At 41.8% G+C, this 12,727-nt stretch overlaps 1 protein-coding gene across 3 annotated transcripts in view; it reads right to left on the reverse strand.

The window, feature by feature from the left end:
- Nucleotides 1-1,676: 1,676 nt before the first annotated feature.
- Nucleotides 1,677-12,727, reverse strand: part of tspoap1 (TSPO associated protein 1) — a 61,926-nt gene continuing 50,875 nt past the window's right edge. For all 3 annotated transcript variants that reach the window (XM_075486408.1, XM_075486407.1, XM_075486409.1), the window contains 8 exons: nt 11,249-11,385; nt 10,424-10,592; nt 9,645-9,713; nt 8,940-8,987; nt 8,145-8,260; nt 7,984-8,055; nt 6,129-6,248; nt 1,677-5,583 (listed from right to left, as the gene is read on the reverse strand). In XM_075486408.1, the coding sequence (XP_075342523.1) occupies nt 5,275-5,583; nt 6,129-6,248; nt 7,984-8,055; nt 8,145-8,260; nt 8,940-8,987; nt 9,645-9,713; nt 10,424-10,592; nt 11,249-11,385 (1,040 nt within the window). In that variant the 3' untranslated portion in view covers nt 1,677-5,274. The remainder of the gene's footprint in view (nt 5,584-6,128; nt 6,249-7,983; nt 8,056-8,144; nt 8,261-8,939; nt 8,988-9,644; nt 9,714-10,423; nt 10,593-11,248; nt 11,386-12,727) is intronic.

Raw genomic sequence — 12,727 nt, forward strand, 5'->3', positions numbered from 1 at the left:
ATAAGTTTGCCGTGTGTGTTGTAATCTCTTTCCACTTCATTCTGGGCTCATTACAAAACTTCAAAATTGCACTGCACTGCGGAAGAAACTGCAAGAGGTCTCTGTGCGAGTATAAATGACATCTTCAAGCTTCTGCAGCAGAGCAACACACCTGAACAGACTTGGAAAAACCGAGCTTAAGCCTTAAATATCTTCATTCGAGGCTTATTAAGAAACTGTGGGACGTTCTAGTGTTCGTAGTCGTGTGTCATCAAGTCTTTTGACCTGCTGTCGGCTTTTTTTAAAAAAAAAAAAAGGCGTCTGCAGGAGGCAAAGAGAGGGCGGAAGCGCAGAAAGAGAGCGGCTGTGACTGTTAAACCTCTTCCTGTGGTTGCATCACGTGGTTGTGGAGGGTTCAAAAGGAGACATCTTCTTCTTCTGCATCCACTTCTTGGACGGACAGAAGACACCTGCGAGGCTGGCGGACAATAGTAACTTAGAAAACAGAGACAAAAAAAAAAAAAAAAGGAGGGGTTCAGGTAGAGTATGACATACGACATTGTCTATTTATTACTGGAACTATTATGGCAAGATGGTAAAAATGTTTTACATGTGTGAGGTATTGAAAGAGACATTTTTTTTGTACAGTTTGTACTTAATCAGTATACGTTACTTCTGCATTTCTTTGATTTTACTTTGGTAAAGTGGTCTTTATTTTACTATTTTATTTGGATTTGGGATTTTAAAAAACTGTATTTAAAACTGAATTCTCAAAAGTTTTGCTTCTTGTATCATCCTAATTGTGTAAATGTTTAAGTCATCTTGTAGATTTTTGCATTTTGCCCTGTTTCTGAACCAATAACAGTAATTCTTACACTTATCTTAACAGACTTCTTAATGTGCAGCTCAGACAGAAAAGCTTACTCATGCCTGACAAAATGGCTTCCTCGAGATAGCGCTTCCTCTGGTTGTTTGCTTCTGATATTTGCCGCAAAAACTGCACTAAAGCAGGAAGATGGGTGCAGAAAGAGCTCTTTGGCTGATTTTTTAAATTTTATTTTGTTTTGATATTTGTCATTGTTGTAAGAAACTGTAATTGGGCCTCATTTGAGCAAATTTTCTGGCGAGCTGAGCAATGCAAATGTTTCAAACCAGGAAGTGTAAGTGTTCTGGCTTTACATTTGAGCCGTGTGGTTAAGGTTGGTGAATATCAGGGGATGGGGGGTGGTGTACGTGTTCTGCTGCAGGTGCAGAAGAAGAGAGAAGTGGGAGAACACCGAAGAGGAACGATGGATGTACAGTGCAGTCATCCATAAAGTAGAAAGCACTACTAAACTCCTTGCCACAGTGTAGTGTTTCCTACTTTATGGATGAGTGTACTGTTGGCTTCAGGGAGAGCAGAGGCCTCGACATGGCGCCCGCGCAGGAAGTCAAAAAAGAGGAAGTTGCTTTGTCTCATAAGGCCACACGTTACCCAGAGTGTTGAAAAAGTAATTTCACATGGGCAGAGTGTGGCGCTGAGCCGAGCACGCGACTCTTTTTCTGTCTTATAACCTGTTTCTGTTTCACCCGTGTGCATGCACCCAGTATAAGATGTATGACCTCAATGATACGCAATAAAGATGTAATAAAAAAAAAAAAAGCATCTCGTCTCAACCTGCTGTCTTCTAGGAGCAACACATAAGACAAACTCCGTGTTTTCTGTGAAAATATACATACTTTATTCCTGTAAAAAGATCCATAGTGAAAGAAACCGTCACAATTTAACTCAAGGAGTCCTCTGCGCACTACATCTTTATACACTAGTCCTCCATCAACGCTGCTCAGACATGCAAAAAAAACAACAAAATAAAGTCTGAAAAACAATATTAACAAAAATATATACAGATGAGCTTCCAAAAAGGGTAATAAAAACATTCATATATTATATAAAAAGATTAATTTTACACTGGGTTCAAACGATGAATGCAGATAAGGAAAGACAAAAAAGAAAAGAAAGAAAAGTGTTCTGCACTGTATGAAAATAACACTGTTCATTACAGTATATACACCCTGGACCTACAGCTTCTTTTCCACTGCGTTGACAATCTACAACTCAAATATTGTAGACAAAGTCTGCCTAAAAAAAACTGAAATGTGTCAGAAAAATAAATAAGGCCGAACATGGGTATAACATTGGTCTGCATGCAGTCAATAAACATCCTGTAAACAACATATTAAGACTAAACAAGGTCTTTGTGTAAGGCTAAATATGATAAGCTGAGCTAAAATACTATCTACAGGGGCCTAGGTCCTATTCAGTCAACAGAGGAGCTTCCTAAGTTGCTACGTAGCAGGTAGAGGACTACTTGTGCATTAAAGGCCGTCAAATACAAGATCATTACAAATATTCGCTGTGCATTTCGGCAACTTTTGAGAGTCCACCCCTTGTTAAAAAACAAAATAAAAAAAACCATATGGTACTGCCTCCGTCTTGCCTCTATCCCGGCTATTTCGCATCTAAAGTGTCCGACGATACGCCTTCCCTTTTATTCTTGGCATCATCGTGCTCCCTTTATGCATCACTGACAAAATAAAACATTCACAAGAAAACCTGAAGTTACACTCCGACAACATAAAGAAAAGAAAAGAAACCCCATGACGAGTCTACTGAATATCTCCCATCCTGCTGGGAAAGCTCGGTCTCTCATAGCTACGGTAACGAGCAAAGCACCTAACATTTTGGCATTTTCTGCTGCTTTTTGACAGCCAGAGTCGACAAGTGGCTGAGCACTGAAAAGAAACTGTGAGTGAAAACCTGAGAAGTTACCCAACAGCCCCGCGTCGCACAGATAAACTAGAAAAAAAAAAACGAGTGAACAACCACTGCACGTGTTCACACTGAAACTGAATACTAAGGTCTGCTCCACGCATTTGCTCCTACTCTCACAAATGACTCAATCCTAGAAAATGGTTCTATTCTGGTGAAATTACTCTAAAACGCAGCGTAAAGTATTGCTAAAGTTGTCCTTTGTAGTGTCATGGAGCAAATATGTGGACGGAGAAACTAATCACGACACTGCATGCGTTAATAAAGATGTATACTGTAACACTATCAGCCGCGATATTTACACTGCAAGCTGAACTTCATTATGCTCCGAACACAGAGGCCAAAGAAAAGACACATTACTAAGCCTATCACAGTACAGTAGTGCCACAAACCACCAGTGCAATGACTGAAAACTGCTCAGTTAAAACGCAGTTCCAGGAAGTGATGTTCCTGTGATTCGTCTTCTTTCGAAAAAAACACCTGACATGCGACATTCAAACCTTAATGAGTGAGAGAGACCGGACGTTTAGCAGCAAGGAGGACGCCGCTTCCACCTTATCTGAAAAGGAACTCAGAGTAGAATTTTCCAGAGATTCTGAGGCACTAATCATGGGTCGATTAATCTTGAAGTGTTTGAGCTGTGATGACAAACGAGAGCTAAACACACGGCGTGAGGTGAGGACCGACTGAGTGTCAGTGTTCCCAAAAAACATTCAAGACCAGTCGTGAAGACCTGACTTTCAGATTCAATGTGACCTAAACCTTCAGGCGGATAGAATTTCCTCCAATGCACAAACCATTTGAGAGCCGTTTTACAAAAGCACGGCAGAACTTGCTTGGGAATTACTGCATCTTTAACATTTTTCCAGCATCAAACTAATCCGGCGGTAGTCGTCTGTGTTTTCATGAGTGCGCCGCAGGCTGTAACCGCTAACAGTTCATTTGGCATATTTAGAATGATGACATTTACCAAAATGGAAAAGAACACTGGTTCCAGGTTCCTAATTCCTGTTTAAATTGCTCATAAGTGGGGCGAACGAGAGGGGAAAAAAGGTGATAAGATTCCATAAGTTTCTGAATATATGATTCTTATATTCCAGGAACACTGACACCGTCCTCTGTGCATTCACATGCACAACTTTCTGCAATTTGTCTGACTTTGATATCCCTGAATTAGGGAAAAATCTAACTATTTTGATAACTGATTAATCATTCAAGGGTATCATCAGATATTTGATGGGTTTTAGGTTCACAAATGTAAGAATTTACTGTTAATATTTGTGAGGTTTTCTTTGCCATCAACTGACTAACTGAATAATGACTGAAGAATGATGGACAGAGTAATCGTTAGTTGCAAACCGAGCACCCTGCTGAGCCCCAGATAATACTCATTTCTGCACACACTGCAGGTCTCTACAAACTCACGCAGAAAACATGTAGGTCATCAAGATTTCACGTGATGACTGAAAAAGGTCTCAGCTGTGGACTCCATAAACACACACACACATACATATATACATGTATGTATGTATGTATGATATACACACTCACATACATAAACCCTTGACATAGAGCATTACACACCCTAACTTGAACCTAATTCTAACCCTAACACAAAAGAAACACGACCCCACAAAGCGGCTGGAACCAAGAAGTACTGTCAGCTTCGTTGTTTTGACCCCACAAACACAGTAAAACACCTCACACATGCCTTCGCATTCTTTCACCCTCAACAAAAAGGACCGTTAACCTCAAACCAACGGATGAATTAGCCCTGAAATCCACATGTAAAAGCAGGGCCTCAGCGTCTCTCGAAGCCTCTAAATGACTCACACCTCGCCCTGATATCACGACACGCAATCTGATAACGAACAGGGCTGAAGCCTAATATAAATAAATAACACATTCTGTACAAAGCCTTGTAAAAAATACTCTTAGAGGACAAGAAACACACGAGGGAAACAGCCATATTAGAAATACATCCATTCAGGATGGATAGTGCATTCTTAATAGTCACGCAGAGGAAGAGATAGACTGCTGCTTCTTTTGTTTGCTTCAAATAAATAAGGTGGCACAAGTACATGAGCATTAAAGCTAATAATAACTCCGCTGTCTGTGTTGAGATGACACCTGGTCTGCTGTTCGACTGCATTACAGTGTTCTAAATAAATCGAATGTGTTGGAGGGTTATTACAGCGTGCTTCAAGCCTCTGATGAGCTGATAATTAGGAAGTGTTCACATTTGTAAGTTTGCTCAGTTCCACATGCACTTCTACATGCTCTTGCGATGCTGTAAGCTGAACTCTGACCTTTCAAAATACTCCGTGTTTAACAGCTGGTGTAGCAGTACTATAAGGCAAGCGTATACGTATCAGTTATTAGATCTGATAGCTGCTAACCGCGTAGACTACCAGGTGAAACGAACAGCACAGACAGGAAAAAGTGCTTTCAATGAGACGCAAGCGTTCCGAGTCAGACTTGCTGACTCATTCTTTCTTGCTGGATCCCAGTTTTTTGAACAGCTTCTTGCCTTTTGAGAAAAAGCCCTTCTTCTTCTTTACTTGCACAGAGCAGTCCGTCGGTGCTGGGCTGTCTAAAGGAGGGGGGCTGCAGACCTCCACAGCGGCTGGACCTCGGGGAGGGTCCGGGTCTGACGCCGAACTTGCAGTGGGTTCAGGCTGTGGTCGCAAGTCTGTGCGCCCGTCAGGGTGAGGAGGTTCACTCCGAGGGCGCAAAGCCTCTTCTCGTGTTGAGGGCCCCGAAGCTTGTGGCTCCGTAGAGGACGTCCAAGAGTCCTAGAGGAGGAAAGTACAGGTTTCAGTAAGGACCTGAGAAATATACTGCACACATCGTGTTAAAATCTGAAGTTTAGTAGGGAAAGTCTATGTTTTTACTGTATGCACTGTTGGAGACGCTAAAGTTTAAAAAGGGAGATTTGAAAAAGGAGATTTCCACGTTTCATGTGGTTGGACAAGGTAAAACCATTGGTAGGTGCAAAGAAGTACCGTGGAACTAGAACGGAGCAAAGTAAGGGTGAAGGAGGAGGTTGTAAACAGCGCTGATTACCTACGCAACACTTACGATCAAGTCTCAAAGTGCACAGATCGTTTTTGCTTCTGTAAAAGTCCATGCAGGAAACAAAGGAGACAGAGAAGATGCAACACGACACAATTAAAAAAAAAGCTACAACCATGCATTTTTAAATGGGGAAAAAATAAAGACAAACAGAACTTTCTGATGTCAGCGAATCGTTAGAAAGTGACACATTGTGGAACAAAAAGCAGGTCAGGAAGTTCAAATACAGACGTGCATGTTTAAATAGACAGAAAGGTGAAGCTACCTGTGACTCTTTCTTGGGTTCTGGTGCAGGTTGAGGACAGACCGGTTCTGCCTGAGCTTCATCTGGAAAGGCCTGCAGGAAGTTGGAGGGTACTAAGCCTCTGTGTCCATTCAAGTCTCCCTGAAAGAAACAATAAGGCTCTAATTCAATGAAACACATCATCTACAACTACTATATTTATATTTACAACAGCGACAGTCTTCAAGTTTAAGTCCAATGTTCCACTGTAAAATGACACCGCAATTTCATAACGTTGTTTTTTTAGAGCCATAGAATGTGTGTGAAAAGAAAAGCTCACCCTCTTTCAATTCTATGCATCAGGAAATAAGACACCTGCTTCTTGCCAGGTCTTAAAATCTGGTAAATGCAACCTCAACCTCAGATAATCAACAACACATGGCATATTAAACCATGTCATTATTCTAAATTTAACATAATTTAAGTAAGTACATTATTAACACTTCCATAGGAATTAAGAAGGTAGCGGCCAGGTGCGGCCAATCAGATACACCTGATGAATTGATCATCAGTAAGTGTGAGCACCTCTATAGAAGCAGAAGTTTTGGCAGTTTGTCAGGTGTGTGTTAACACAATGTAAAGGAGGAAAGACATCAAGAGTGATCTTAGAGAAGTAACTGTTGCTGCCCATCAATCTGGGAAGGGTTATAAGGCCGAAAATGATGGAGTCCATCATTCTACAGAGAGAAAGATTATTCACAGGACAGCTGTTAATCTGTCCAGGAGTCTATGTCCCAAAGTCAGACAGTGCAATGCTCAGAGAAACTGTGAGAGCTACATCTCAGACTCTACAGGCCTCAGTTAGCAGGTTAAATCAGCACAGTCAGCACAGTTAGAAACAGACTGAACAAATGGCTTGTTTGGAAGGGTTGCAGGAGAAAGCCTCTTCTCTCTAAAGAGAACATGGCAGCACAGCTCAGGTTTGTAAAGTTAAAGCTGAACAAACCACAAGACTTCTGGAACAATGTCCTTTGGACAGACCAGACCAAAGTGGACATGTTTGCTCATAATGCACAGCAGCACGTTTGGAGAAAAGCAAACACAGCATACCAGCTCAAATCTTGGACCTAGACACCTTGCAACTGGGTCATCAACAGGACAATGATCCCAAACACAGCAAGCAGATCTACAACAGAATGTGTGAAGAAGAAAAGAATCGAGGTGTTGCAATGGTCCAGTCAGAGTCCAGACCTCAGCCTGACTGAAATGCTGTGGTGGGACCTTCAGAGAGCTGTGCATAAACCAATGCTGCAAACCTCCATGAGCTGAAGCAAAGTTGTGAAGAAGAATGTGACAGACTGATAACATCATACAGAAAACAATTAGTTCAAGTTATTGCTGCTGAATGTGGTTCTACAAACTGTTGAGCTTTGAGGTGTACTTACTTTTTCACACACCGTTTCTGCATTCTGTTTTAGTTTTTGCTGAATAAAAAGTGTCACAGTGTAATATGTCACGCTCTGCTGTTCATCTGAGGTTGTACTTACGTCATTTTAGGATCTAATGTCTAAACAAACAAAATCTAAGAATTGAAAAAGGTTCTTTTTTTCACATCCCATATGCAGCATATAAAACACTGCTTTATGCAACACACCGTCATGCCTCTTTTATTCATTCCTACCCTTCAGAAACATGAAATGTTACACTTATTACTGCAGCTGGAGAGCAACCGCAACACCCTTTCTTTTGCATAAACACTCAGTTCTCTTAGATACTGCATCATTTATTCGTGATGTTCATTTAACAGGTTTCAAATACTCAAAGAGCAGGAATTCACAGAAAGGAAAGCCAGTAACTGTAAGACCACTTGAAGACGCAGAGTGCTTCTGACACTTACGTAGAAGAAACCGTCTTCGTCCATGTCACCAAACACATGTATGATGTCACCTGCGCTGAACGTCAGCTCAGCCTAAACGGGGTCAAGCCAAAAAGGGTCAAGTGTCAGAGAACAGTAACTGCACATGCCACAGGAGGCAACAATTCACGTGCAAATCGGACCTCTATGTCAGTATTGGGAGAGCTTTCTCGTGGATCATAATCAAAGATGGCGACCATCCTGCGAGCCCCTGCGGCCGGTTTCCCCCCAGCTGCGGGCGCAGCAGTCTGACTTGGATCTGCAGGTCAAACAGAGAAGCACAAACTGTGAAATCAGGTCTGCCATCAAAATGTAGAAGGGTGAGAGGTCTGTCGGCTCGTCAACATGCAGCTCTTTGTGCGTGCGCATGCTGGACTCAGTCAGCGTCATGCTAAGCTGAGGGAAAGTCACCCCCATTAAAAATCTAAATGAAAAAAAAACAAAAAAACAGGAGATTAGTGATGAGAGTTAGCATTTTTAGAACCACAAAAGGGGTCACAGCAGCCTGAGCCGAGCTGCTGTTATAAAGTCAGAGCAAACGTTTGACAGGGGATGAGGAGAGCGCCCAACTCTTCAAAGCTGTTTGCAAAAGAACGGAGACAAATGGAAATTATTAGATGATTAATGACTGAACTGAAACACGATAAGGGGACTGCTTGACATTTAAAACCGATTTTCAACATGCTTTCCTTTAGAGAGGATTTAAAAAAAAAAAAATGTGCACACTCTTCACTTATACCCCGAAAAATAAGTGCGTGCATGCATTTTCAGCTGCAAGGACACTCAGGTTTACAATCAGAGAAAATAAAAAGGTGGCGTAGAATGAAAATAAGCAAAATGAATAACACTGTAGGTGAACTCATGCGGTCCTCCGGTCCAAACTGAAACTGTTCATCAGATCATGCAAAGAGGAGCGCCTCCGAGGGGCAACTACAAACCTTGACTGGAGGAGTCTACGCTCTCCTCCAAGAGTGCTGAAGACTCAACTGGAAGAGATGAGGTGAGGAGGAAGAGCATAAGCAACAATATGAGAGTTTGTCAGACAGTAATCCTGCCTGAAGTTTGAGTCACGATACTGCAAAGTACACAAAGTCACAGGCGGAGATCAGAGAGGACGGATGTGTCAACAGGTGAGCTTTTGGTGGTCATGTAATTCATTTGTGACAGAGAAGCAGGAGAGTGGACAAAAATTTACTCATTTTTAAGTTGATCACCTGATCAGCAACATGCCACCACGTCCTGCTGCTTTATCTGCAATGTATTACATGAGTAGCCAATGGCAGGACTCATGTATGTGTCTTTTTTACACTTATGAAGCTATTGCACAGGTACTACTGATAGAAAGTTAACCTTTGGAAAAAAAAAAAAAAATCCAGAAAATGTGTCACAAGGCTTTACTTATAGCATATGAAACCACCACTGACCATATTCATATTTTGATATTTGCCTATAATGCTGGGAAGCTGTGTGATTTCATTACTAGATTAGTTGGTTTAAAACCCCCTCCCACCCCCACCCCGGCTGCTGAGTAAGAAGCAGAGACTGAAGGAGTTGAATCGAACTTTGAGAGAGACAGAAAAAGAAGCAAACCAGAGATGAGAAGAAAGGAGAGGTGGGAAGCCGCAATCTGCAGCGAGACACACCTTTCTTGGATCGTCTCGGTTTCGGCGGTGGAACAGGGCGACGTGGAAGCTGTGCATGAGTGCGAGTGCCTTAATGGAGTTTTAGAGACCAAAAATAATAATAATAATAATAATAATAATAATAATAACAGAAGAAAAAAAATCAAACCAAAAAGAAAGACAGGTGTAATTCGTGAGAGAAGCAGACCAGACAAAGTCGACAATGACAAGCCAGCGAGGAGCAATTTAAAAAGATGACAACCGGTGAGCAGCAGACACAGCAGTGAGAACAAGTGGAAGTGAAAAGGTTAAACCATCTGCGAGTAGCGCTCTGGGTAAAATGCAAGAAACAGAAGCAAACTGTTAGCTTTGTTTTGCCGGCTGGCCTGATAGCATTTACCACAGACAAACACGAAGTAACTTTTACCAGACACCTGCATGAAAATGCAGTTTGTGACTACAAGTTGGAAGATGGTTATGATTGTTTTTCCAACATTAATAAAGATTAACTGAACTCTTCTACAATTCTCATCAAGAGAACAGCTTTTGCTTTTCTTTTAATCCTCCAATAACATATCGGCAACAATATGCCAACGTCTGTCCAGAAAATGATGAAGAATAATCAATCTTTTTACTTTTAATTCATTTCAGCACTCTTAAACACCTGTGCTGCTATTTTCACTTACCACTTCAACATGAAAAGCAGTGATTTAATGGGTAACACGTTACAGTTTACACGATACAAAAAATCTGAACTGACGACATAATGCACCTGGCAAAGATTGGGCCGCTTCACTTACCGATCTTCTCCATGGAGGCAGCTGTGGACAAGAAACCCTGCTGCAGAAGCTGTTGCCGGGTCTCCTCATCCTCCACCTGGATCTCAGAAACCATGTTACATGGCACGTAGCCCAGACGCCCCCCCGACTCCCCGCGGTAGAACCCGTCTGCGTCTTTATCTCCGTAAACCTGGACAGAAGTACGGCGGAGTTTGATAGGTGGAAACTCAAATTTCCTCATTTCTGAGTTGATTTTTGTTAAATGCTATTCCAGGCATCTGAGTGTAAACATCTTGATGTCTAATATACGGTTTTAAAACCCGAGCGTAAACACATTCGATGTTTGCCGTTTATCGCCAAATATGTGCAAGAAGATTGTTATTCGAGTCACTGTCGCTTCCAGATTTAATTCAACACAAATCCAGTGTAATCTATTTAAGTCAAGCTGCAAAGTGGAAGCGTGAGCAACACAAAAAAGCAGGAGCATCTCTGCCCAAAGTGGAAGTAAATTAGCTGGTGCGAGCCTTGACATATTAAACGGCATTTTGGTTGCCCCACTGTGTCAGTAACAAGTGGTGTCAAACACCAAGATGGAAATGGTTCAAATGCTAAATGTACGGCTTCAAATAGCAGGAAAACCTAGATTTGACATGACTATGTGTCTAGTTCTACATGGTGTCAATTTGACTAGCTGTTTTTTATCTTTTAAAGAACAGAATGAAGGCGACAGCCTGGTAACATAGATGTTTTTCCACACTCCCTTTTCTCATTTCAATACTAATCCAACTGGAAATAATTAAGTTGTGTACTGTTTAATACTGCGTATGAACCCCGACAAGGGTTTACTTTAATGATCTGTCCTTCACTGAAGGGCAGCTCCTCCTCAGCAGCATCAGGATTGGGTGACATGCTGGCGGGATCGTACGGGAAAAGGGCCACAAAGATGCGTATGTCGCCGTCTCCTTTCATCTTCGGTGGTTCTCCTGTAGACACAAACGGTCAGAATGACCGATTAAGAACAACCATTGGTAAGAGAATAGGTGTTATGAAAGCTCACGGCGACTCAAATTGACAAATATCATCGCTCACAAACTAGATCATTGGACCACCGTCTTTGACCCAGCATACATCCACAAGAATGGACTCGAGATATTGTTCAAGGCCACAATGCTGTGGACTGTGTAAGAAAACATTCAAGACATTTTGCTGCTCCTGAGTCTTTCTGTAGGAGAGCATCGTGCTTATAAGTACAGATGAATTCACAGCACAGATGTTGCCTTTAAGTTACTTGAATGAAATATAATTAAATCAGGATTTTATTAGAGCAGAGCGACCGTCTGGAAATGCTTTAAGTGAGTTGACACGTAGTCTTAATAGGCTGGTTTTCACAGCTTCTGATGCTTTTAGCCGTCTGATAAAAGAAAGAGAAAAACATGCAACTGAAAGCAGCTTTATTTGGAATTCAGTTGACTTAATATACATTTAAACTTTATCATTTTTACAAAAAGATGCAAAAAGATGGAAGTGTGGAGCAGAGTGCCAACGTCCATTTGAGTGTATCTGAGCGTAGACATGCAGGAGGGGTTCAATCCAGACTGCAGTATCTTAATGTGTTAGTCCAGCTTTCAGAGCTTTGATTTCAGTTAAACTAACATGTTGACATACATTTTAAAAGTCCGGTTTTGGTTGGACCAACATAACAATTCATATTTTTCAGAGAGTCACGTAAACATAGTCATTCTCTTTGAATTTAAGAATTCTCAGGTTGTCGACACATCAATTCACTTCATATCATTTAATACAATTCATTACTATTAATATTGTAACACTGATTATTATTTAAACAGAAGAGAGCTTGCAGAGAGGCAATGCTTAGCTTGCAGAGAACTCTGCAGTGTTGCCTGCTCGCACCTCCCCCACCGCCCACCAACTGCAGCGCTGCTATGAGCAGTGTTTGCCCAGCACCTGTCCTTAAAAGAGGTAATCAAGCTAAACCACTGATCCTAAGCTGCATGAGCTGTTTGACAAACGTGCACTCGTTCGTGATCTGCAGCCGAGCACCAGTGGAAAAGGCGTTTCACCCGCACTCGAAACTAAACCCCGAGGATGTTTATTCGCGACGAGGCCACATCAAAACTTAAAAAGAAACGAACGCGGCGAGAGGTGCTTTTAATGGGCCGCGTGCCACATGTGGGATAAAGAAGCAGCCTGTACATTCGGTCTGTAGCACTGTGAACATGAAGCATGACATCAGTGGGACTAAAAGCATCGCAGCTGAGGCCTATATGACAGCGAGAGACACATTTGAAGAGCTGTAGTGAGGAT

Source organism: Odontesthes bonariensis, chromosome 16, assembly GCF_027942865.1.
Source record: "Odontesthes bonariensis isolate fOdoBon6 chromosome 16, fOdoBon6.hap1, whole genome shotgun sequence".
In the NCBI taxonomy this organism is placed as follows: Eukaryota; Metazoa; Chordata; class Actinopteri; order Atheriniformes; family Atherinopsidae; genus Odontesthes; species Odontesthes bonariensis.